General features: G+C 40.1%; 1 protein-coding gene across 1 annotated transcript; it reads left to right on the top strand.

Annotated features, from left to right (window-relative positions):
* SLC10A6 (solute carrier family 10 member 6) lies at positions 1-26,689 on the top strand. The gene is made up of 6 exons (XM_081051664.1): positions 1-639; positions 12,999-13,117; positions 14,734-14,822; positions 17,984-18,159; positions 22,864-23,021; positions 24,386-26,689. Exons 1-6 carry the CDS (start codon positions 263-265, stop codon positions 24,598-24,600), a joined length of 1,134 nt encoding a protein of 377 aa, XP_080907790.1. The 5' UTR covers positions 1-262; the 3' UTR covers positions 24,601-26,689.

Below are 26,689 nucleotides of genomic sequence, written 5' to 3'. Positions count from 1 at the left end.
GGATATTCTGTGGTAAGAAACAGAAGTGGAAAGCCTTACTTACCACAGTTTATTATACGTTTCGTGCCCAGGTTAATAGCTTTTATAATGCCATTTGTAAATAAATTGATCAGATTAGGATGAATCACCTGGCTGGCCAATAGCTATTGGAATGATTCTCCACGCGTGACTTTGTTGCATTATTACAAAACGTGGCAGGATAGACCTGCTCAGCCATCGCGGCAGTTGTTCATTTGTAATGCTGCCTTAAGGAGCTGAGGAGATGAGAGTAAACTGTTCCAGCAGCTCAGCCTGCCCTGCCAACAGTTCGGAGGAGGAGCTGCCGGTGGGGCTGCAGGTACCTGGGAACTTGGAACTTGTTTTCACTGTGATGTCAGCCGTGATGATGGGCCTGCTCATGTTCTCGTTGGGGTGCTCTGTGGAGCTCCAGAAGCTGTGGTCGCACATCAGGAGACCCTGGGGCATTGCTGTGGGACTGCTCTGCCAGTTTGGGCTCATGCCTCTTACAGCCTACCTCCTGGCCACCAGCTTCTCTCTGAAGCCTGTGCACGCTATTGCCGTGCTCATCATGGGGTGCTGTCCCGGGGGAACCATCTCTAACATCTTCACCTTCTGGGTTGATGGAGATATGGATCTCAGGTAAGTTCCGCTGGGGAATCCCCACAATCTTCCTCTGATAGCACTTTGCCTTTGGGGGAGGGGTAACGGATACTTTTCGCGTTGAAAACAATGCCAGCTTTTAGGTAGAGATCCTAGTGGGGAACATTTTACAGAGACTTGTTCAGTCCTGGAAGGACTTGCCTTTCTGAGCTTAAAATTGACTTTGCTGTGATCATATTCTGTGTGGCGACTACTTTTCTGAGTAGTGGGGAGGCAGGTCTTTTCCTCACCCAATGGCCCTTCCTATCGTGTTTCCCCGAAAATAAGACCTAGCTGGACCATCAGCTCTAATGCATCTTTTGGAGGAAAAATTAATATAAGACCTGGTTTTATTTTAATATAATATAAGACCAGGTATAATATAATATAAATAATATAAATAATATAAATAATATAAATATAATATAACATAACATAACATAACATAACATAATATAATATAATATAATACCAGGTTTTATTTTCATATAAGACTGGGTCTTATGTAATATATGACTGGGTCTTATATGAATTTTTGCTCCGAAAGACACATTAGAGCTGATAGTCCAGCTAGGTCTTATTTTTGGGAAAACACAATAGATATTAACTCATTCCCACCCCCACTGGCAGCTTTAACAACAGGCTTAGTCTCACAATCTCCCAGGACTTAGTCTGAGAATCCCAGGTAGCTAGTGACCATGATTTGAAAACTGTTGTGGGGGTGGTGGCGGTGGTGGTGGCATAACCAAAACCATGCTCTTGTAGCTCTAATCAGCAAGTGTTGCCTGAGCACCAACTTGATGAAATCAGTATTTTGGGGGACTGGATGAAGGCGCTTTAGGGGTATGTGATCGACATGTCTTGCTTTAAGTGCCAGTGGTGGCCTATTGAATTCACATGGGCCGCAACAAAAAGACTTAGGAGTACAAATGTTCTTTCTTGTTGCTTTTCAGATACTCAACTTTCATTAGTAGAATCCCATTCCTTTCATTTAAACCAGTGACCTTATTCCCAATTATAGTGTAAACAAATACGTCTGGAAGACATTAGGCTTTATCACTGATTTATGCTTCAATGAGGATAAATTAATCACATATTTTTTGGAGTCCATATGTGGATGGGGAAAAAAAGAGCAGTTGAGGAAAGAATAGTCACAACTGGAAAAATGAAAGAGCTACAAACCATGGTTTTTCTAGATTCTGCTTACTTATGAAAAAACTGTTTCACCTCCTCCCCAGGGAAAGAACTACTTATAAATTTAAATCTGTGTTTGATGTGTACGTCATTTAGTTGAGATCGATTATTCGATGAATGAATGAATCAGAAGTGCTGACTGTGCTGGGAGTTTATGTCAGTGAGTCAGCTGCAGGTACGGGGTTCTAGTTTCCTGCTGTGCTAAATGTGTAACATATGGAACATATTTCACCTGTAAATTTTAATGAGTGCAGACCAATAATTAATTTTCATATGGCAAATGTTTTTAGTTACCCACTTATCAGAGATTTGAAAAGTATCACTTGAAGCATTGCTAATTCAAAATAAAGCTCCACTAATATCCATTGCTAATTCAAATTCAATAAAGTTGATCATTAACATAATAATTGGGAAAGGATAAATATTCTTTATACAAAGTCCTTATGTCAGTCATCAATTCTGGGACCTGAAAGTTTTTTGGAAAGAAAAAAGAAACATACTTGTTAAGTACCCGGACAGGCGTGAGGTAGATGCTTTCACATATTCTCTTTCTCTTCTTTCTTGGCTCTCATAATAATCTTGTACATGACCTTTAATTATTCTGAATTTTACAGCTGAGAAAATGGTGACTCACATGGGTTAAATAGTTTGTCAAATGTTACAAATGAGTAAGCAGAACTCAGATTTGAATTCACATCTGTTTCTCATCAGGCTGTAGTTTAGGCACTTTTTTCCATGTCATTTAGTAACACACTAGATCTTCTGTTCTGAGTCGGAGTGTAAATCTTTAACAGTGTTCTCAACTACTTCTGTTCTAGGAAAGAGAACATTTATTACCTTCATCTCTTATTAGCCAACCTTGTAATAAAAACACCACTGACTAGGAAGTCTATAAAAGAAAACTCATTTTACTTCCCTTAATTACCCTTTAACTTTGGTCAAATTATTTAACCTATAAACCTCATCTCCTCATTTGTAAAACAGGGTTAAAATTACGTATTCATCATCACAAGACTATATTTTAAGGAGGATGACAGGCACATAGTGGGTATGCAATAAATATTAGCTCCTTCCCTTTTTCTTTTAAAACTTTGACTTTGAGTCTCATAAACAAAACGAAACAAAAAACAAGTAAAAAAAAAATAGTCTGTAAGAAATGCCATTGTAAAATGGGGACTAAATATTAGATTTTCAAAAGCTTATAGACACAAGAATAATAAACTCTTAATTCGCAGTAAAAAACTGCAAAAAGGAGAAAATTCAGTATTATCGAGTGAAACAATATCCAAGTTCATTATGTTTCTTCCCCCTTGATTGCCAACAAAGAAAAGCTTTTCAGCAAAACTCAGTAGGTTGTCATTAATAGGAATTCTGTTTTTCATGCTGGATAAAATTAAAGAGCATTTAGGACAACACCTTCATTTTACAAATGAGGAAATTGAGGTTTAGCTCTCTGCAGATGACCCCAAACATGTTTCTCATGCTTTAGTCTGTGTTCATTCAATCTACTTGCAGTTCTCCATATGTGCACCCTAAACAGGCCATTTCAGAATCAACATGTTTGAACCAGTTTCTGCGTTCTGAGTATCTGATGATGATACCAATCATTCTTCCAGTTACCCAGGCTCATTTTAACATTCCCCTGAGCCTCCCTTTATTCTTTACCTTGTTCACTCAATCTGCTGTCTAGTCCTGTAGCCCACAGTCTTCCATGTCACCCGTAGCTGTTGCTTCCTATCTATCCCCACTGCCATTACCTTAGGTCAAGCTCTCAGTTTCTTTCTTGGCCAGCTGCAGTATCTTGACAATGTTTTCTCCCCCTTCAGTCTCTCTGTCATGTTTTGTAGTAAGTGGTTAAGGCAAGCTCTGGGGTCAGGTTGCCTATCTATGAATCCTGACTTAAGACCCCTTTTCTGTAACTGGAAAGCATGGTAGTTCCTGTATAGTATTGTGAGGAGGAAGTGAACATGTTACACGTATAAAGGCTTCTCAATACCTACTAAATTGGGTATAAACTAAGCCAGGTCCCACCTACTTCTCCAGGTTTATTTCCCATTAACCGTTTAAACACAACTGCTCTACAGTTATAAAGGACTACTCATATTCACTGTTTTCTAAACAACCCCACACTTTTCCAACTTTCATTTGCCCATGTTGTCCCCACAGCCTGGAATGCCAACTGGTCTGAGTCTATCCCTTCAAGTCATAATGTCATCCTTCATTACAACTATTTTGAAATGCAATTGGCCTGTATGTATGGAGAACCTAAAAAATTATCCAAACCCCTGGATTGAGCTCAGCTGATCTTGGCTGGGCTCTGTCACATGTTTGGGGACTGGCTAAACGTAGACTGGGCTTAGATGACCTTGGCTGGGACAACTGGGCTCTCCTCCATGTGCTTTCTAATGCTCCAGCAGGCTAGCTTAGATCTAATCACATGACAGTGGCAGGGTTCTGAAAAAGAGGAAGCATATAAGATCTGTTGAGGCCCGGGCTTGGAACCAGTTTATAATCACTTTCATTGCATCCCATTGGCCAGTGAAAATTTCAAGGCCAGCCTAGATTCAAGGAATAGAGAAGTAGAGTCTGGCCCTTGATGGGATAAGCTGCAAAGTCACATTGCAGTGGGCATGGAAAGCAGAGCAGTGAATATTTGGGGAGATTTTTGCAATCTACTATACTAAGGATGGACAGAATTCTTCCCTTTGAGGGTAGGACATGAAATCTAAGATCTGGAAGTATAGTGTAGTAGTCAAGGCACCACTCCAAAGCCAGTAGGTAGATCCATCACTTACTAACTGGGTCTCCTCAGCTGATTATGAAAATTCTCTATGCCTCAGTTTCCTCACTTCTAAAATAGGGACAAACTGAAACATAACCTACTTCATGGGTTGTAAAGATATATATATATATATATATATATATATAGATAGATAGATAGATAGATAGATAGATAGATATATAGATATCCTTACATAGGTATATATACATCCTTACATATATATCATATATATATATATATATATATATATGATATATATATAATGCTTAGAATCTCGCCTGGCACAAAATGCTATGTGAGTTATTATTATTATTATTATTATGTGAGGTAGACAAAAGAGCACTGGGTCAGGGGTCTTTGTTTTAGTCTCTACTCAAGGAGTTGCATGCCTTTGAGCAATTTACTTCTCTGGACCACAGTTTCCTCCTTTGTACAGTCAAGGGGTTAGATTGTCTGAGGTTTTTTTTTCCCTAGTATGGTAAAATATATATAACAAAATGTACAACTTTAATCATTTTTAAGTGTATAGTTCGGTGGCATTAAGCACATTCACATTGTTGTACAATCATCACCACCATCCATCTCTAGAACTTTTTCATCTTCCCAAACTGAAACTCTGTACCCATTAAACACTAACTTCCCCTTCTCTCCAGGCCCCGGCAACCACCATTCTATTAGGTTGGTGTAAAAGTAATTGCGGTTTTTGCAATCTTCTTTTTAACGTTTTATACCGCAATTACTTTTGCACCAACCTAATGCTTTCAGTCTCTGAATCTGACTACTCTAGGTATCTCATATAAACGCAATCATAAAATATGTGTCCTTTTGTGTCTGGTTTATTTCACTTAGCATAATGCCTTCAAAGTGCATCCATGCTGTATTGTGGCATGTGTCAGAATTTTCTTTTTTAAAAAAGACTGAATTATCCATCGTATGTATATACCTCATTTTGTTTATTCATTCATCTGTTGATGGACATTTGAGTTGTTTCCACCTTTTGGCTGTTGCAAATAATGCTGCTATGAACATGGGTGTGCACATATCTGTTGTAGTCCCCGCTTTCAATTCTTTTGAGTCTAAACTAGAAGTGGATTTGAGGTCCTTTTAAGTATCTTGTGACAATAGGAAAAGCAAAGCAAATGATATAGTCTAAGTGTCCTCCTCTCCCCACCCCAGTTTTTAATGTTCCTCCTGAAACTATTTGACAGAGATGCCTCTCCCCTCTGTCCTCATAGTGCCAAATATGTAATTCTTTCTTGACATCTGTTGGAGAGTGTTGCAATAGCTGGACTACTTCTCTGCCTCACCCACCAGGTCTGTAAGTTCCTTGAGGGCTTGTTCATGTCTGGGTGCTCAATGCCAGCGTGGTGGTGGTAGGTACTTGATAAACGCTGAGTGGATGACTGAAGGAAAGTTTCTGACTCCCTGTGTATGTTACAAAAACTGCTCTTGAAATGCAATCAGTTTACTGGTGCCACTCAGGACAGTGTGACAACTTGTGATATATGAGGTCCATTCTACCATGAGGATGTATTTATGTCCTCAGCTGCAGAGAAGGGATTCTGATAGTGGTGGTGGTAGAGTCTGAGGGATTCCGGGCCAGTTTTGACCTTTGACCTTTAAAGAAGCTCTTGGTCCTTCAGCAGAGGCCCTGGAAATAGGACTTCAGCTTTTTCATGTCTGTCTTACATGGTGTGGTAGAGAACTGAAGATCATCTTAAGAGACAGAACTTAGATTGAATCCATATGACTTTGTGTAAGTTTCTGTAACGCTGTATGTACCTTAGTTTCCTTGTCTATACAATGGAAATAATACCATAGGTTATTGCATAGATGAAAAGAGAAAATGTATCTAAAAGCATGAGGTATAATACTTTATAGGTAGTGCTCAATAAATGCTAGTCATTATTACTGAGATGCAGCAGACAGGAGTAACGTTTATATTGGGGAATGGAAAATCTGGCCTTGAATTCTTTTGTAGGGCCAAGTCTGATGACCTGATGTTATAACATACTCTATTGCCCTCTGGCTAGCCAGATAATTTTTAATTTCTTTTCAGTAGGGAAGCAAGTATGTACTTTCATAGTTTTGAGCATCATACTTTATTTTATTGGTTTTAAACTAAAACAACATCTGAATAATTTAAACCCTAATTGCAAAATGGTATACTTAACTGACACTACATTTTAACAACGTGTATAAATGTAGTTTCCATGTTTTAAGGGAGATTCAGGATTTACCTGTTGGTCCAGACTTGCTGAATCTGTCTCATTATTTTCTATAATAGCTTGAGATGGTGATGCCATTCTTAGTGCAAGTGGAATCTTGTTCTATCAAAGCCAGAATTTGCCAACAATTTTCCTATATGTGAATAGCCGAGACACCCAGTTAGCCACATCCTCTGTTTGTGCCACGTTGGAATTTCATGGCAGTAAAACAAAAGGTGTGACTTTCCATTGCACTCACACGTGTTCAGCGTGCTCTTCTCCAGCTTTGTTTTCATTTATAACAGTTGGCAGAGCACCAAGATCATCTTGTGCACTCCCGTGAGCATCCTGGGCGTGAACAATTGTATAAAGGATGGAGGCAGTAACCTATGTAATCAATGATCTGGAATCACTCTGATGGAAATCTAAAACTTTGATTTCCACAGTCATGAATCTTACCTTTCTGCTGTTCGAGCCAAAGCCATAAAAGGGGAAAAGGCTATGCTAGTTCTCCAGAAGTTTAAGAGGAAAGTGATGTAATATGGGATTCTTTTCAGGACGTGGTCATATGAAGAGCCAAGGAATATAGCAGCACTATTACAGACTAAGAATTTGGAAAAGCTTCCCGGACACACTTTTTCCAGATACTATCTCTTCATGGACACAGAGGTTTGAGAGCTTTGGCAAACTGCTTTTCTTCCTTTATCTGTTCTCTAAATACTAGGAAGAAATCTTTGCTCAAAGCAACCGTTTTTAACAGGATAAAATAATTTTAAATTTTATATGGAATAAGATATATTACAAAGACAATAATTTAGTGGTTACCAGAGGGTAAGGGGGTGGGGGGTGGGTGACGAGGGTAAGGGAGATCAAATATATGGTGATGGAAGGAGAACTGACTCTGGGTGGTGAACACACAATGGGATTTACAGATGATGTAATACAGAATTGTACACCTGAAATCTATTTAAATTTACTAACAATTGTCACCCCAATAAATTTAAAAAAAAAGATATATGCAAGAACTGCTAAGAAAAGATTGCAAAGAAAAACTTACGCAGAATTATTTACTCTGTCATACACAAAAACACACTATGAAAACACTAATTCAAACAGTTTCGTATTTGCTAAGGAAAAAAGAACATTTTGAATACACTTACACATTTAATGTGTGTTGCGTCCAGCACGACATGGGCCGTGAGAGAACGAGAAGGGGCTGCGAAGGGTTAAGAAAGAAACTGAAGTCAAGAGATTTATGCACTAGGAGCCAAGGGTCTCACAGCCTCAAAGCACTGAGAGCCCTGAATCAGACCACCATGTGGCTTTTATTGATGTACACACAAAGAAGTAGCATTGTTTTTTCCACAGTCTGTGAGTCTCATACATCATACCAGAAAACTGATTCAAACCAATCACCGTTGCCTGCAAGCGTCCGGTGTTCAGTGTGCCGAAAGGACCGAAAGTCCTATGATGTCTTAGTAATTGTTGTATGTAGCTCCCCAAGGGACAAAACCTTTATGCTGAAACTTATTGATAAGAATAGATGGAGAACTGATGTTATCACATCATTGAATCACTTCCCAAGCAGGTTGTGGGAGGGAATATAGCCACAGAGGCAGAAGCTCTCCTTGGATGGGGGAAGGTGGGAGTCTATGCCCACCTCTATCAACCCCGTGAGTTCTCCTGATGGTCCCTATGTGACTGTGCCTTAGGTTGTTCTTTCCTTGAGGAATCTTACTCATCATTGGCTAACCAGCCATCCTCCGGGGCCAAACAGGGAGACATAAGGTGTAAGCACAAAGGTGAAGCAAAGTCCCTGAAAGGATCCGTCTCACAGACTCTCCTTTCTTTAGGGGTAGGTACGAGGGGACAGACGGGTAGGCTGCTGCATGACAACAAATGTGTAGTGACGTTAGCACTTCAAGTTAGTGAGAAATTGTTTATTTAGTAAATAGTATTGACACACGTGCCTGTCAATAGAGAACATGATAGATCAGCTTCATACTTTCATATAAAATATACATTTTAGATGAGTTAAGAATGTAAATATACTGTCTGACACAATTTGAGCTTTCTATATCAAGAAAGTCTAACCTATTCCAGTGCTCTCCTCCATGAGAAAAGCCATTATACAGACTTAAACAGTGTGAAAATAAATTGTAAATATAAAATATCAACCTATAAAAAAGTAAAAAGTGGGGACGATATTTGAATAACCTCAGGATAGGGGGAAATCCTTAACAAGACAAGAAATTCAGAAGACAAAAAAAAAAGAGATTTGAAAGTCATAAGCATAGTCAACCATACACAATAAGCTTGGCAAAGGTATTTGTACTCACATGATAATATGAACCATAATTTTAAAAGAGCTCCTGCAAGTTGAGAAAACAAAATCAGACAAGCAAGGCTGCAAGGCTGTTTAGAGAGGACATCCAAGAGGCCAGCAAACACAAAGAAAGCACAACCTCATGAAGAGTTGCGTGTATGACAAAATAACAGTCAGATGCATTTTTCAGTGTTCTCATGAGAATTAAAAAGGGATCGATCACATTCAGTGGAGGCAAGACTGTGAAATGCAACAATCTTTTTGGAAAATAATCTGGTGCTATCTACTAAAATAAAAAAACAACTTTTTGACATAACAATTCCACTTTGGAGACTCAATTCTACAGAAATAAAATAATTTCAAGTGAAATTTGTGCAAGAATGTTTATTATAGCATTGTTTATAATGGAAAAATACCCAAAGCAATTTACTCATCACTAATGAAATAACTGAAGAAATTATGGCATATTTAGATTAAGGTGAACTGTGCAATTTTTTTAAATAATGAATTTAAGCTATATGTGTTGTCTTGAAAGGTTGTTTGTGATATTAAGTGAACGAAAAAAAAGCAACCAGTGTTCAGAGTAATGTGTATTATGTGATTGCTTCAAAAAGAAGAAACAAAGAAGAAACAGAATAAACAAGCATATGTGAAACAGCACTGCTTAGTATAAAAATAAAAGGGGAAGGGATGTGTCGTATACAAATACTTGTGAATCACTTAAGTCTGGATTTCTGAAAAGGGCTCCAATCAGATAAATATTTGCTCCTTAAAATGTTACTCACATTTGTATTAACACTTGGAAGAACATGGTCTTTGTTATATTTTAATAGAAAGCCTCTGTTCCTCGGATTGCCGTGAGGCGTGTCTGACATTTGAATTCAGTGTAAAGGGGTCATTTCACTAAGATTTTTTTGAGGCTCACCTGTAGTCACATAATATATGAGGAAGGCAGAGAAAACGTGTTCCTAACACCAGTGTATTGACATACTGGTTCATTCTTTGATTCATATATTCATGTAATAAGTATTTAATGAGCTCCTCTAATATGCTGCAGCATGAGGCTATGTCAGGTTCCCAGAGAGGAGGAGGTAAATAAGGCCCTGTCCTGTAGCACATTGACAGGTATACAGCCTTCGTACAGTATGTTTGCAGCATGTGAGGTAATGCCAATAAAGGTGTGTCCAGAGGGCAGTGGCAGCCACCCCCCAAGAACGACTACTCGAAGAGCAGAGAGGTGGTACACAGCAGTGCTAAGGAAGGAAAAGCCCACAGCCAGCCAGGCTTGGGTGGGCAATGCTTTAGATGCCCCCATGCCCGTGTGTGCATGATACCAGATGGAGGGCAAGGCCTCTATCAAGGTAAAATGGGATAGAGTAGACCTCATCTATCCAGACTGACAGCAGTCGTCCACAAAGATTGAAGGGACATTCATTTATTATTTGTCATAGAAAGTTTCAAATATATCAAAAGGTAGATAGAACAGTGTAGTGAACCCTCCGCTCCCCTTGTACACTTCCCCCAGCTTCCACAATTACCAACATATGATCCTTCTGATTTCATCTCCACTCCCCGCTCACCCAGTGGATTATTTCTGAGGCAAACTGCAGGTATTATTTTACCTATAAATATTTCAGTATTTGTGATAGATTGCAAAGTATGGCCAAAAGTCCTTCTAGTCTCATAAGCACCTTTCTTTGCAATGTGATAAGGCTGGCCCTCCTCCCATGGGGGGGGGGTGCATTTTTCCCTATCCTTTGAGCCTGGGCTGGTCTGGTTACTGGCTTTGACCAATAAGAAGCGACACCGTGTAACGTCTAAATGGAAATTTCAAAGGGTCTTGCAGTTTCTGTATCCACTTTCTGGAATGCCACTGCCCGAACACTGCCAGGTGATATGTCTTTTCATAGTTTTGACAGTGCGTCTTTGGAATAGATTCCCAGATGTGGGATTGCTGGGTCAGAGAGTAAATAAATGCATGTGTAGTTCTGCTAAATATTGCTAAACTCCCTCCAAGGGGGTGTGCCATTTTGCATTTTTACCCACAGTGCATGAGAGAAAGAGTATTTTGAATCTCATTAAAGTAACATGGTTGCTGCTTTGCGGAAAGTATAAACATTCCTCTGGTAGGAAATGTTAAAGTAATCCTAGTTGTTTTCTAGGCAGGGTAATTAGATGGAAAGGTGGTGACACACATTGAGGAAGAATGATGAGTGATTTTCAGGCCTGATAAAGTGCCAGAGGCCCCTTGTTATCTGTGTGGCAGACCTCAGACCTACAAAGGATCTTTTTCCTCTGCTTGGTGGACTGGGGGCTGGTCTACTTCTTAGTCCCTCAGCCATTTGTGCCCCAGGCACAGACTGGGCACATAGCATGTGCAAGGCAGTCTGGTGTGAGAACTTCAACAATGAATATTAAAAAGTTCCCAGACTTTTTGGGCCTGGTGTTAAAGTGAATGAAGTCTTGCTTTTTACCCTTGGGTTGGGTTGTGTGATGTGCCATTTGCCTCACCTCATCAGGTTGAGGAGCATTCATAATGTCTAGAAACAGTTTGTACGTGCTTAATTAAACAGATTGTGTAATTTTTTCCCAGCAGTTTAAAGATAAAATATTTAGTATGCCTGGAGATGATCTCATTTCCATTTACTGTATTTCCCCTAATTTTACTGATTCATTCTTTCACTCCACAGGAGGAAGAAAGACAGCCTAAGCTTGGGAGTTGGGGGTGGAGGTGGGAGATAGACAGGGCAGATTTGGGGTGGAGGCATAAAAAACTGGCGAAGGTTGGATGGCACTAAATCGACTTCGTGGGTTCTCACCCTCCCTGATCTCTTGTTGGCATTTTGCCTTCATTTGGAAGCTCTCTTTTCTTGGTTTTCACGGAATGTAACCTTCTGGCTCTCCACTCACATCTCTGTCTAAGCTTTCTCTATACGCACTATCTGCTCTTCTGCCTCTCCCCAGGTCAGAGCAGGAGGGGCCATTCCAAGGCTCTGTGCCCCAGTCCCTGGTTTCTCATGCTTTTTACCTTGCACGGAAGTTAGGTATTTTAATGTGTAACCAAGTGCTTCTTTCCAATTAAAAAAATATGAAGACTTAAAAGTTAAGACCTTACATATTTGGAAAAAATAAAAATAGATTACAAATTTATGAACAAATAACGTATTTCACACATTGCGATAAAAGTACAGTAATCAAAATACTATTCAGTCACAAAAAGGACTGAACTACTACTGATATATGTTAAAACATGGATGAACCTTGAAAACATTATGCCAAATGAAAGAAACCAGTCAGACAAAAAAGGACATATTACTGTATAATTGTAATCATAGCAAATGTCCAGAATAGGCAATCTTATAGACATAAAGTAGGTTGTTTATTGGTTTCCAGGGCCTGGGGAGAGAAAGGGAACGAGGAGTATCTGCTAATGGGGTGGGGTTTCTTTTTGGAGTGATGAAAATATTCTGGAAATAGATAGTGCTGTTGTTGGATAATTTTGTGACTGTACTAGAAACACTTTAAACTGATGAGTTTTGTGGTCTTTGAATTATATCTTAATAGAAAAGAACTGGATAAGGAAAAAAAAAATTCCTTATAGCGTCAAGCAAAATGTTTAGGACAAATAAATCCTGAAGTAAATCTGAGTTCATTGATGGATATCAAGATCTGGAAATCTTTTTCTAGACCACAAATACAGCCATCATTTGTTGAATAATAAGGCAGGAGAGAACTTCAAGTAACTTACTCCATGTAATCTCTAAGAAGTGTGTCCCGGGAGTTGCTTTTGGTAACGACTAACTTCATTTCAAACTCTCCCTCTTACTCATCGTTTTCATTTTCTTTTCAGCATCAGTATGACAACCTGTTCCACAGTGGCCGCCCTGGGAATGATGCCACTATGCCTTTATCTCTACACCTTGTCCTGGAATCTTGAGGAGACTCTCACCCTTCCCTATCAGAACATAGGTCGGTATGAGCTTATGCAATGGATTAGTAACAATAATGGTGAGAGCAAGAATAGCTATTGTTGACTATGCGCCTCCTTTATGCAAGGTTTTTAACTATATCATCTAACTTAATTCTTTAAATAACCTTACCGTATGGATTCTGTTACTAGCTCCATTTCCTAGATTTTTCAGGGTTAGGGAGGTTAAGTCACTCGACCAAGGTCATGCAGCTGGTAAGGGCAGAATTGGAATTCTGACTCAGGAGTCTGACTACGAAGTCCAAGCTCTTAACCCCTATAACAGTTCACTTTTGAAAATAAAGCCAGAAAATGTACTTATTAAACACACACACACACACACACACACACACACACACACACACACACAAAACCTTTATATAATTCACTACAAAGCAGTTGGACTCATTATGACCAAAAGGTTGACTGGATCACAGTGGCTCTAATGAGACCTTAGTTCCCCAAACTCCAACTTTGACGTTGCCTGAGCGTCTTGACTTTTTAATGATCAATATAAATGATACCTATTGATTATTCAAGTATAGTGTATCTACATGTCACAAATATACCCATATCTCTTTCATTACCTCCTTTCTTGACTATTCTTTCTCATTAAACTCTGCCCTTTTTCTAGAGACTTCTGGGGATTTACTAGGTGTGGAAGAAAAACTTGGTGAAATGATCTGCCTGTGCTAGTTTGGTCAGAGGCTTTGGAGAACTGGTAGAAACTATGATTCTTAAAACTCTAACGTGTCATTCTGGAGTCTTAAGTAAGCGCCTGGAGCAGGGCCCATAGTTCAAAACCATGAAGAAAGCCATCTCCTAAGAACAGCTGGAGACAATTAAATTTGAGTGAAATCTTAATTTAGAAATCATGATTTTATGTGCAACCTTTTCTGATCAGTAAGTTGCTTAATATATTGTTGTGGTAATATATTCTGATACACACTTGTAAAAAATTAAACATCGAATATAATGAGCAACTCACATAACTCTGGAGCCAGTACTGCAGCAGTTGGCCAGACTTGTCAGCGTATAGAGCCTGTTAGCAAGTAGACCTCTGTTCTATTGAGCCTGCCTCCAATATCTTTATGTACTTGTGTTAATTAAAAGGCATTTTTTTTTCCTACCTGCTTTGGGTTACCTAGCTACACTTGAAAAATATGAGAAATTGTTTTGGCATGTGTAGCAAATGCTGTTTTTATGTCTGAAACAGGTGTTCTTACTTTGTGAAGTAAATGACCCATTGGCTTCAAATAGGGAAGAATAGCTGTGGTTGTAGAGAGTGACCCCATACAGAGAACCAAAGAATATCACAGCCAAAAAAGGGTCCTCCTGTTTTCTAAACATTTACATTTCCAGTTGTCTCTAAAATTCCATGTGATTGTCAGAGGGATTCTGAGAGAAATGACGGACCCAGTATGGTGGCATTCAGTAGTATCATATACATTTCAAAGACAGTCTTCCAAAGATTTAAAAAAGAAATTGTTTTGGAGGTGGTAGAAAAAGCAAAATGCAGGTTTAATGAAAACTTTTGTCCAATTAAAATGAAAATTGTTGAGGACTGGGCAATTAGGATGAGAGGGGATACCATCTGATGGATTTTTCTTCTCTCCAGGAATTTCCCTTATGTGCCTGACCATTCCTGTGGCCTTCGGAGTCTATGTGAATTATAGATTCCCAAAACAATCCAAAATAATTCTCAAGGTAAGCAGCTCCACAGGGCAGTTAGCACATTTTCAGACTCAGAGACGTGGCACAGATGTAGGCCATCTGTGTGGAACAAACGGGCCGGTCAAACACAGCTCCACACCCAGTAATTTTCCTTACGTGTCCTGCATTTTTGGATCCAACCTCCCTATTTCCTCCCATTCTCTAAGCCTTTGTCATTCCCCTAGGCTCATAAACCGAGACTTATGACACCCTGGAAAGTGTGGGACTCTTGGCTGTAGTGGCAGAAAAACTAGGGCCTGTGTGTGGCCAGAGAGAATCTTGGGCTCATCGTTCACAACGCTTAGCACAGGTGCCCTTAAAGTGAAAGCTCTTCAAGTGTGTGAGAAATGGAGCCCAGTGTTTAGGAATATGGCTGGTTTTGTGGAAAAGTAGGATGATGGGCTGTCTTTCAGAAACATTCCTGGGGGGAGCTTCTAGAATTGTAGTTTGTACACCAGGTGAATATGGTTTGTACACCAGGTGAATGCCCGTCACAATGAAATCATCCAGAACACATTGAGGGGTCGGACCATGGAATGAATAATGGTAACGATCTCATCTGGAGGTTCCAGGGTTGTCTGTTGTCTGCTGGAGAAACAGGCACATGGCCTTTAAAAATACCTAGCTAGAGAGAAGGCATTCTCAATAGTGGTGTCAATCTCCTAGGGTGCTTTTCAGTTTTCCCATTATGTATTGTTTTGGAAGACACAAGATTATATTATGTGCTTCAATAGTTTAAAACTGGTTTTGTTATATTTTACATTTATAACGAAATAAACATTTGGTGCTGATTGGAGCTTCAGCAAATACATCTCAGTTGAGTTTCGGATTTATGGTTTGGTTCAGTTTAAGCTCTTGCTGTTTAGCTCTTGCTGACAGAATGCACCCAGTCCATTTGCCTGCACAAATGGATACTGCTTTCCCAGTGTGGCACAAGACAGAACAACTCCCACCATTCCTCCAAAGAAACAAGGCATGTGACAAGAGGGATTGGCAAGCCGACAAATCCCCTGGGCACAGAGAGCTGGAGGAAGTCTTCCATGGTGTGGGTTTGGATTGTATGTGAGTGACTATGTTAGTTCAGTAGGATAAAATTTCCGATGTGGCAGTGTATGGTTATAACTTTGTTTATAAAACATGAGAAGACGGGTGGCATATTAGCTCAGTTGGTTGGAGCACGGTTTTCTTGGCAGCAGCGTTGCCAGTTCAATCTCCACGTGGGCCACTGTGAGCTGTGCCCTCCACAATTAGATTGAAGTAACTATGAGACTTGGAGCTGAAGGGTCCTGGAAAAACACACTTAAATAAATAAAAGTTAAAAAAAAAGAAAAAAAAAACATGAGAGGAGAGTATGATCATGGGGACTTCTTACTTTTCAAGTACTCTATCTTTATTTTCTTTCTTTTATTTATTTATTTATTTGTAAAGATTTTATTGGGGAAGGGGAACAGGACTTTATTGGAGAACAGTGTGTACTTCCAGGCCTTTTCTCCAAGTCAAGTTGTTGTCCTTTTAATTTTAGTTGTGGAGGGTGCCATTCAGCTTCAAGTTGTCCTTTCAGTCTTAAATGTGGAGGGTGCAGCTCAGCTCCAGGTCCAGTTGCTAGTTGTAGGGGGTGCAGCCCACCATCTCTTGCGGGAGTCGAAACCGGCAACCTTGTGGTTGAGAGGACGTGCTCCAACCAACTGAGCCATCCGGGAGGCAGCTCTGCTCAAGGCAGCTCAGCTCAAGGTGCCGTGTTCAATCTTAGTTGCAGGGGGCGGAGCCCACCATCCTTTGCGGGACTCGAGGAATTGACCTGGCAACCTTGTGGTTGAGAGCACGCTGGCCCATGTGGGAATCGAACCGGCAGCCTTCGGAGTTAGGAGTATGGAGCTCTAACCGCCTGAACCACCTGGCCGGCCCTATCTTTATTTTCTTAAAAGGCCACCTAACAACAACAACAACAATAATCATGATTTTGGTGTTTCCAGATTCTCTATGAGTCTGTCAGTGTCAATGGAGAAATCAGATAAATTTTCTGTATGTCAGCTTTATTATCTGTAAAAAGCAGATTTAAAACCCCTTTCCTTTGGCTATTCCATAGGATTTGTGGCAGAAAATATTTAAAAATATGCATAAATATTCTAGAACACCTTAGTAAAAAAAAAAAACAAAAACAAACCTGTGATAATTTAATCATTATTTTGGTATATCTGCATTCTCTGGTCCTAGTGCTCTTTTAATTTCAGATCTGATTCATTTTCTGAACAAGTTGCTTTGATGAATTTTGAAGTTTTAAATCCTGTCTGTGGTAGAAAGATGAAGAGAGATTTTTACAATGAGAGGCCTCTTTTGTGTGTTCCAGCATCTTCCCATCAGGTGGAAACCAACCTGTCCCTGTATCTGGGCAGTCAAAATGACCCCCAGAACACATCTATGGTACATTGAGTTGTATTGTTTGGTTTTGGTTCCCTGTGGTGTGAATGGGAGCTTGCCAAGATCCTAATTTTCCCCAAGTATTTTCGGTCTTGCTTCTTTCCTACCTGATCTAAAACTCAAACCATTGGAAAATTTTTTTTTGCTTGTTTCCCCTAAACAAGAAAAGTAAGAGACAGTATTCTTTTGGGAGGGGATAGAGATAATATTAGCTCAGATTGTCTAATGAAGGATGGGTAAATTTCATTTGGAGGAGGGAAGGGCAGGGATGAAAGCAGTAAGAAGACATTGGTGGTGGAAGGGGTGGTGGGAAAAGAGTGGCAGATGGTCAGGCAGGGCATATCTCCAACAGTAGGTTACCAGAGAGGTGTCTAAGAGGTGTGTGTAGCGGAGTTGGATGCTTATTGTCAGATTTCATAAATTGGTCCTATCCATGAAAACTTTTACTACTCAATCCTTCTGGCCAAACCCTCTACTTGAAGGGAAAAGATACCGATCATGAACTAAGATTTAGATTTGTGTTGAGCCTTACCAACTTCTAGCTTAGCCAAGTTACTTGCCCACTTTGGACTTCAGGTTTATTCTCTATAAAATGAGATTGGATTTGGTAGTCTCCAAGTCTTCTCTTTGTTTTACAACTTCCGATTTCCAAGCCTTTTAAAGTGGTGATGGACTTTGCATCATAGAACAAAAAGACCAGAATGCTTATGTGTACTTATTTTATCGGTTTGCTTCAGATTGGGGCCACTGTTGGTGGAGTCCTCCTTTCGGCGATCGCAGTTGCTGGTGTGATACTGGCGAAAGAGTCTTGGAATCCAGACATCACGCTACTGACCATCAGTTTCATCTTTCCTTTGATTGGCCATGTCATGGGCTTTCTGCTGGCATTTCTTACCCACCAATCTTGGCCGAGGTATAGTTAAATTATCCATAAACGTTTTTGAGAAGGATAAATTAAACGCACTGCCACTGGCAGGTTTTGCTGCTTAGCTGTGGCTGGAAACACAAAGAGTTTTGACTTACAAGGTAGATGGAAAAGGACAGTTCATCCTAAAGATGGTGAAAAGATCATAGTAATTCTTTCTGTAAATGAAAGCAAAGTCCAAATTGATGAGAATTTGTAATCTATGAAATTAGGATCAGGGTGGTAACACCACTTATAATCTGGACATCGTTTTCCTCACATTCTAGTAGGTAAATAGGAGGGGTGAGATGGTTTCACTAAATATAGAGATGATTCTAGGGCATAAGCAAGAAGATTCAAGAGATAAAGCACTTATCCATTATTTGTTCCAAATTTTAAAAAAATGCTAATTATAAGGGGCAGGAGGAAAAAGGACAAACTTGAGAAATAAGATAGAAATTTATCATAAATATTATCATTGTAAGTTGGGGCATATAATTTATAAATGCTGTGAAATATTAAAAATGATAATATTTCATGTTGAATGCATGTAGATGAGATGAGCATTATCATACGCTATTGCGGAGAACATAAATTGGCATAAACTTTCTGAAAGGCAATTTAATCTTATCAATAGCCTTATAAATATTTATAGCTGCTAACACAGTGATTTTACTTCTAGAACTCTGTCCTGAAGCTAGCACTATCAGAAAAGCGCTCGAATACTGATGTGCAAAGATGTTAACTGCAGTGTTATTTATAAATATGAAAAACAGAAACAATTTAAATATCTAACAATAGGGAGACATTTAATTCATGATGTGGCTATGTGAGGGAAAATGATGTATGAATTTTGAATGCTTTTGGAAAATACTTAAGAGATAAATTTGAGTTAAAAAGAATGGAAAATGATATGCATTTTGATTCCCATATTGTAGAAGAAAGCAAAAGAATTTATGCATGGAAGAGTTACACCATATGCTAATAGTATTTATTTTGAGTAGTAGAATTAAGAATAATTTTAGTTGCTTAATATTTCCTCGGTATAGTATCTATGTTTTTCAATGAGTATGTACTACTTTTAAAATCAGAAAAGAATTATTGAAGAAAAGTAAGCTATGCAGGTGAATTCCAAAGGTGGAGTTTGGGAAATTTTAAATTAGCTTTATGCTGTTTCCAGTTCACTTGGGAGAACTTTTAGTATTCTACCAAGTACTAGGTGAGGCTCTGCCAACTCTATCTCATTTACTTCTTACTACAAGCCTGAGAGGTAGATACTATCAGTACCTCCTTCTGCAGATGAGCAAACCCTTCAGAGAAGTTAAATAACTTGATCAAGTTCAGAGCCAGAATGTGGTGGAGTTAGGATTTGGACCTGGATTGTTTCCAAAGTCAATAATTAGGAACACGGACTGTTGAGTGGTTGCAACATAATTGGTCTGCAGAGAATGTATTCCTACAGCAAACTATAGTCCACAATCTCTTTTTTCCCCACACCTGAGTGCTTGAGAAGTATCAGGACAGAGACAATACATTTGCCAAGGGAATGGTCCAGGTGTGAGGTCTAGCTTGTAGCTTAATCATATCAATTTATTGACAGGGGTGTGAAAGAAGTGAGGGTAGTCTGAAGAAAGTATAGCAAGCAACAGGATAAGTAGAATTAAAATAGAGCAATAGAACTTGTCCTGTACCAGTGACACTATTTTCATTCCCACATGACACACTCTTGTGACCTCCTCATTCCAATTCAGCTTGCATAGAGATAGATGTTGGTTTATCTTTGGAAACACCTCTTTCCTCTCTTCACTTCCATCTCTTAGAAACCTGAGGGCTTCTTTTATAAACTGGAGACAGATGAAACTGCTTAGCCCAGCCACCAAGGTCCTGCCTATGGTCTTCCTTCTTTTCCCTCCTGCCTTTTCTTTTTCAAGTGAGGTTTATTTTATTGTTTTGCAATTAGAAAACCAACAAAATATAGAAAAGTAAAAGTAGAAAAAACCTATTACTAAATTCTTTCACCAAAGAAACCATTTTAGACATTTGGTTTTCACTTAAGGTTTTTGTGTTTACTTTCACGTGTTGTTTAGTTTATACTGTTTCATATCTCTAACTCAGCTTTCCATTGTCACCCTGTCATGCAGGGTCTCTAGTCCTGCTCCCCGCACACGCATACAGGACTCGGTGAGGCCAAAAAAGAACAACAATGGAGTCATAGATAGGGGAGTCATACCGCTATATTCTCGATAACTGCTGGTCGAGACACAAACACAATAATCCACCAGTACCCCAACAGGGGGTCTTCCTGCACCCCAGACTCACTAGCAGCTGGGCGAGATGCAGGAAGCAGGATCCACATGACCCGCAATCCGCCATCCATGCTTGCTAACTGCAACGAACCTTTGCTAACTGCAATCCACCTTTGCTAGCTCAGCCACGGCAGTTATATCAGTGGCCAAAGGCTAACTGGTTACAGCTGATGGCCAACTAGTTACAGGTGATGGCCATCTACTACCTGAGGCCTTTCCCATGTGAGGCCAAAAGCCTGGAAACTGCTCTCTAGGACTCTGTCCCCATACTCCATCCCTACAGGGTCTTGCCTCACAATCTATGTGACAAACATCTTCTGTGAGGGGCCCTGCATCAGGAACGTGGAGGTGGATGCAATATCCTGGGCACAGCCAGGCTTTCTGGGCACAGCCAGGGTTTTGAGGGTACCACCAGTCTTTCTGGGCACAACCAGACTTCCTGGGCACAGCCAGGGTTCTCAGGATACCATGGTTGTCTCAATAGTGTCTCACAGCCAAGGTGCTTACATATATTCAATGGCGGCTGGTCAAGACACAAGAAGCAAACATCCGCCTGCACCCCAACAAGGGGTCTTCCTGCACCAGTCTCGCTGGAAGCGGGGCGAGACACAGGAAGCAAACATCCACCGGTTCCACTACCTGGTGGTATGTTCCCAAGCAAACAGTCAAGCGGTCCATCAAATCAGGGATGGAAAGCAATTCCCCACAGTCCACAGTCATTTGCCAGAGCTGTGCGCTGGCCCCACAATGTGTGCCCTCTCTGCAGGGCGAGGATTCCAAGTCCTCCCCAACCTGGGGGTGAGGGATGACCTTGACCTCACCCACATCTCCCACTGAGGACTCAGCAAGCATTTACTCCTGAGACTACAAGTCCCACATCCGGGCTGCCCCAGCAAGCACTTCCCAGCCCACAGGGCCACAATGACCTTCGCTTTCTCCATCCTATGCTGGTCGGAGAACCGTCCACATCCTCCCACCCCTCCATGGGGGTCCAGCTCCCGACAACAGTGGCCACCAGGCACCACGCACAGTGTGGAGGCCACAAGTCCCCCTGCTCAGAGTCAGACACCATTCCTACCTGGCCGGAATCCTGCTCGCCATGCCAAGCGTCTGAGTGGGCGGTGGCCTCGGTGCAAGATGTCTACAACTCTAGGAGCCCATGGCAGCAGCGGACCACCAAAAGGAAGATGATGCTTGCTTTGGCCAATAGGGGGCGTGCCATCCGGAGTCTTGAGAGGACCACCAAATTCACTGAGGAGTCATGTTTCTCCCAAGCAGATCTTGCCTCCTCTTCCTGGCGCCACTCCTCACAGGCCTCTTGAGACTGAGTGTTCATAAGCACAAACTGCTCCACCACCCTTCGGACAGTTCTGGCCGGCGCTATCCCTGCTCGTGAAATTGAGCTTTCATACGTATAAATTGCTCTGTTACTCTTTTGAAAATTCTGGCCAACACCATACCCTGCTTGTTGCACCATTTGTCATGCGGGGTCTTAGCTCCTGCTCCCCACACAAGAACGCAGGCTATGGTGAGGCCAAAAAGGTACAACAACAGAGCCATTAATAAGGGAGCCATACCATTATATTCTCACTGGTGGCTGGTCGAGAAACAAATGCAATAATTTGCCAGTACTCCAACAGAGGGGTCTTCCTGCACCCCAGTCTTGCTAGGGGCCGGGGGAGACACAGGAAGTAAGATCCACATGATCCTCAATCCGCCATCCACGCTTGCTAACTGCAATGCACCTTTGGTAGTTTAGCCACGGCAGTTATGTCAGTGGCTAATGGCTAACTGGTTACGGCTGATGGCCAACTAGTTACAGGTGATGGCCTTCTACTATTCGAGCCAGCACCTTTCCATGTGAGGCCGAGAGCCTGGAAACTGCTCTCTGGGACTCTGTCCCTACACACCTCTTCCAATCCTCCACTGCACTCAAAAGGACTTACAGCATGTGCAGTGCCTCCTAATAGGCCTAATAGGCCAATACCTGTCCCTGAAACTAATTTCAATCACTGTCCCACATTAAATGCCTCATCCCCTCTTTCCATTCTTTAATCCCAGTGTTCCCCTGTGAAGCTTCTCTAATCACTTTTCTGATGGCACTTTTCTGAATTTCTAAGCATCTCCCTCACCCTCCATCACACTTTTTCTGGTGTTGCTATGGAATTTTTCTTGTGTGTATGTCTTGACTATTTACTCAGATTCCTAGGTTAGGTTTCACAGGACCCTCTTCCTGAGCTCCTCTCAGACCACCTACAGACTAGGTACTCCACAAATAATTATTGAATGAGTAAATATTTTTAGTAGCCTGACTTCATGGCTTACATTTATTGCTCTATGTAACAGAACATGTGAGAATAGTCCTTATTGCTAATATGTAACTCTCAAAAACATTTTTCATTGGTAGGTGCAGGACGATTTCCTTAGAGACTGGAGCTCAGAACATTCAGATGTGCTTCACTATGCTCCAGTTATCTTTCAGTGCCAAGCAGTTGGTCCAGATGCTTAGCTTCCCATTGGCCTATGGACTCTTCCAGATGGTGAATGGAATACTCATTATTGCAGGTGAGCAGAGTCCCCATTGGGTAAACTTGATTGAAAATTGTTGACCCAACTTACCAACCCGTTTCAATCCAAACATGCATGTGCTGCCCTTGGGATACATTTTCAACCTGAAAATTTTTTGGCGAAAATTGATTGCCCAAACAAGATCCTTTGCCACAAGTGGAAGTTTCACAGGAAAATATTTAAAAATCATGTGAAAGTGAGCTTATAATTATAAACAAGTATGCTTCACATAAAACAATGCACTATCAGAGTTTAGATTTCAGGACTTGATAAGTCTCCATGAGCAATCATTTATCTCAAAAATGACATTTGTTATGTTTCATCAAGAGTCAAATGTCGGGGGTGCTGGTTAGCACAGTCTGTTAGAACACGATGCTCCTAACACCAGGGTTGCCGGTTCGATCCCCACATGGGCCACTGTGAGCTGCTCCCTGCACAACTAGATTGAAAAAACTGCTTGACTTGGAGCTGATGGGTCCTGGAAAAACACATTTAAAATAAATAAAACTTAAAAAGAAAAAAGAACTTAAAAAAAAAAAAGCCAAATGTCAAGTTATGTCACAGTGCTTTTGTGACTAAGAATTGTGCTGAATGGCTGTGACATATTTTTCAATTATGGAATATAATACATACACAGGTATTGAAATTTTATACATACACACACACACACACGCACGCACGCTTATCTATCCATATTGCCAAACATACATCAATTTGGAGTCATACATCTATTACGTAGGTTCACAGAAGGTTAATTTTAAAAATACACATGGATAGATAATGTATACACACAAATGTATTTTAATCTTGCGCCATTGTAAATTTTTATTGTTGTCAAGGAGGAGGTTCTGAGTAAGGCTCAATTATTGCTGACATAACTGATTATATACTGATTATTGATATAACAATCAATAAAGGGAATACTTGGGGATTAATTTTCCCACAAGATAAGAGAAATCCTTGCAGAATGAAAGTCCTGGTCTTAGACTCAAGTTTTAATTCCTTCTCATGGTGAGACCGTGAAGGAAGAAACATGTCTGGCTTGTTCCCAGCTCTCTTCCAGCACCCAAGAGAGCACCTGACTCAGAAAGCACATCACTGGGGTTGTTGACTGGCTGGCTGAATGGATGAGCTGTCGGTAACCTGACGAATAAGTCTCAATCACAAACGGTTCATTCCAGACAGAAATAGCCATTTTGCTACACTGAATTATTTGGTTTCATAGTTTCCTCTTGTTTTCCTTTCCTTTTCCTCTTTTTACCCCCCGTGTTTTTATAAAAGTATTGACAAGTACGCAAAGTCACCAAATTACAGTCTTTGCTAAAGTGATTTTTTTAATATGTGCATGTTTTAACACCTAGTATATAAAATGTACAAGAGGATACTGAAGAATAAACACAGCAAAAGGAACCCAGGTTCTGCAGAGGGTTGCCATAACAAGAAATCCACTTCTTCCAAAGAGACCAGTGCTTTCTTGGAGATGAATGAAGAAGTTGCTGTACCTCGTGGGCCATCAGAGCCGATTGTTGGTCACTCAGCTCTTGAGCCCACCAGCCACATCTCTTCATGTACCTAGGAGGGACTTGTTTGCCTGACTGGTTGCCGGCTTCCTCAGCAGCCAGAAAAGACAGTGCAGAGCTGACGTGTGGATCTCATTGGCAGGGCCAGTGGGAATATTTGCTTATTTATATTTGTGTGTGGATAATGAATTGTCATAGGATCCCTTTCTGAAAATCTTTTCTGCCTATTTCAGGGAATCCTTTTGTGCTTTCCTCAACATATTTACTAGCTGCTGTGTTTTTGTCTTCCCATGCAGTGAAGAGTAACATTCATTGTTATGTGAAGTCATTCTCATGTTGTGGATTTTAATCTCATAAGTGTTAGGACTCAGTGTAGAGATGCCATCTTATACTGCAGAGCAAGGACAGAGTCTAGACCCACTTGACTTGGGCCAAATCCTTTGAGCACTGGGGAGGAAGCATGCAGCTCTTATAAAATAATAGGGCCTTTTCTCAAATGACTTTTTTAAGGGCTTAAAAATCTCTTTGGATTACAGGTATAATACAAATTTAGAGGGAACTTAATGAACACTTGAGGTTCAAAGGTCAATGTCCTGTATTTTCACTCCCCAGTGATACTCACATGTATATCCTTCTAATTTTTGTTTACACATAGCATTTAAAAAAAACATTGAGATCATTACATAGGTACAGTTTCGTAAGTCACTTAATGACACGTTATGGAGCAAGCATCTTTACATGTTAGTCTCTATTGAGCTACCTCATTCTTTAGAACAGTGGCTTCATAGAAGTATCCCATTGCACGGAAGGACTGGAATTTAGTTAACCATTCCTTATTAATGGACGTTTAGATAGCTCTCCACTTATTGATACTACAATTGTTCCTAAAAACCACTTGTGTATTCTGCAAATATTTCTATAGGATCACTTCCTACGACTTGAATTGCTAGGCCAACTGTACATTAAAATGCTGGACAGATTGTTCTCCAGCAATGTGGTATGTACAGCAGTGCCTGAAGGGGCCTGGTTTCCCCCAGTCACAACATCTGAAGAGTGGTCGATTCTGATTTGTGAAAATGTCTCATTTAAAACTGCATTTCTAAAATTATGAGTGAAGTAGAGTATTTTTCATCATCACTTGCCTATTCATGTCCTTTGCCTGCTTTTCTATTATATTTTGTTCTTTTGACTGATAAATCTCTTTAAAGAAGAAACGGAAAAGTTTATTGTGTTGAGAAGACCTTATTTTCATTAATGGCTGGTAAATTTTAACATGATGGATAGTGACCTCTTTGCCCTATGTTGTCAACATTTTCCTACTCTTTTATCTTTTGTTTTTCTATGTCTTCTGCTGCATAGAAGTTTTATATTTCTTATATATTCAATTGTATTAGTCTTTAGAACCTGTTTTTGACCTTGATATCTGCCAAATGTTAGCATATTTATATTTTTATGTGGTTTGTGAATTGTGAAAGGATTCCTTTTCGAGAATGCATTTGAGCCCTTTTCAGGGAGTTGTTTTTGAAGGTTTACACAACGTATTTACTAGCTGCTGCGTGTACTGCCCGACAGTAGGTAAAACCCACCCTCCTTCTCTAGTCTTTTATTATAAAAAATGGTTTCCATATATTGTTCTCTTATTTTTATGGATGAAATATGTACACGTTTATTCCAATTTGAACTTATTTTACTGTATAGTATGTTCAACATCTAATTTTTTATGGTTAATTGTCTCAACATCACATATTGAATTATTCATCCTTTCTCTGATTTGAAATGCCACCTTTATCACGTAACTTCCTATATAATGTGTTTTTGTTGGGACTCTATTTGGTTTCGTGTTTTTCTATTTTTATTCATAAGTTTGAAATGTGTGAGAAAGTTTATGGTTTGAGATTTAATGCTTTATAATTTTATTTTGTAAACATTCCCAAGAACGTGTGGTTAGTATAATGACCATACTCATTATGGTATTTTCACAAGCAGCATGCCTTTGAGGTATTACAGAAAGAACCCCATTAGGTGTCACAAGTATATTTACAATATATGGAACAAAACTATGGAGACTTCTGACATGATTGTTAATTCTCAAGTGCTGCTTGACTGCTTGGGAATTCCCATGGATCACCTAATAAACATGTATGT

The sequence above is a fragment of the Rhinolophus hipposideros genome (genome assembly GCF_964194185.1).
Source record: "Rhinolophus hipposideros genome assembly, chromosome: 1".
NCBI classification, from domain to species: domain Eukaryota; kingdom Metazoa; phylum Chordata; class Mammalia; order Chiroptera; family Rhinolophidae; genus Rhinolophus; species Rhinolophus hipposideros.
This window is presented reverse-complemented; position numbering and strand designations above follow the sequence as displayed.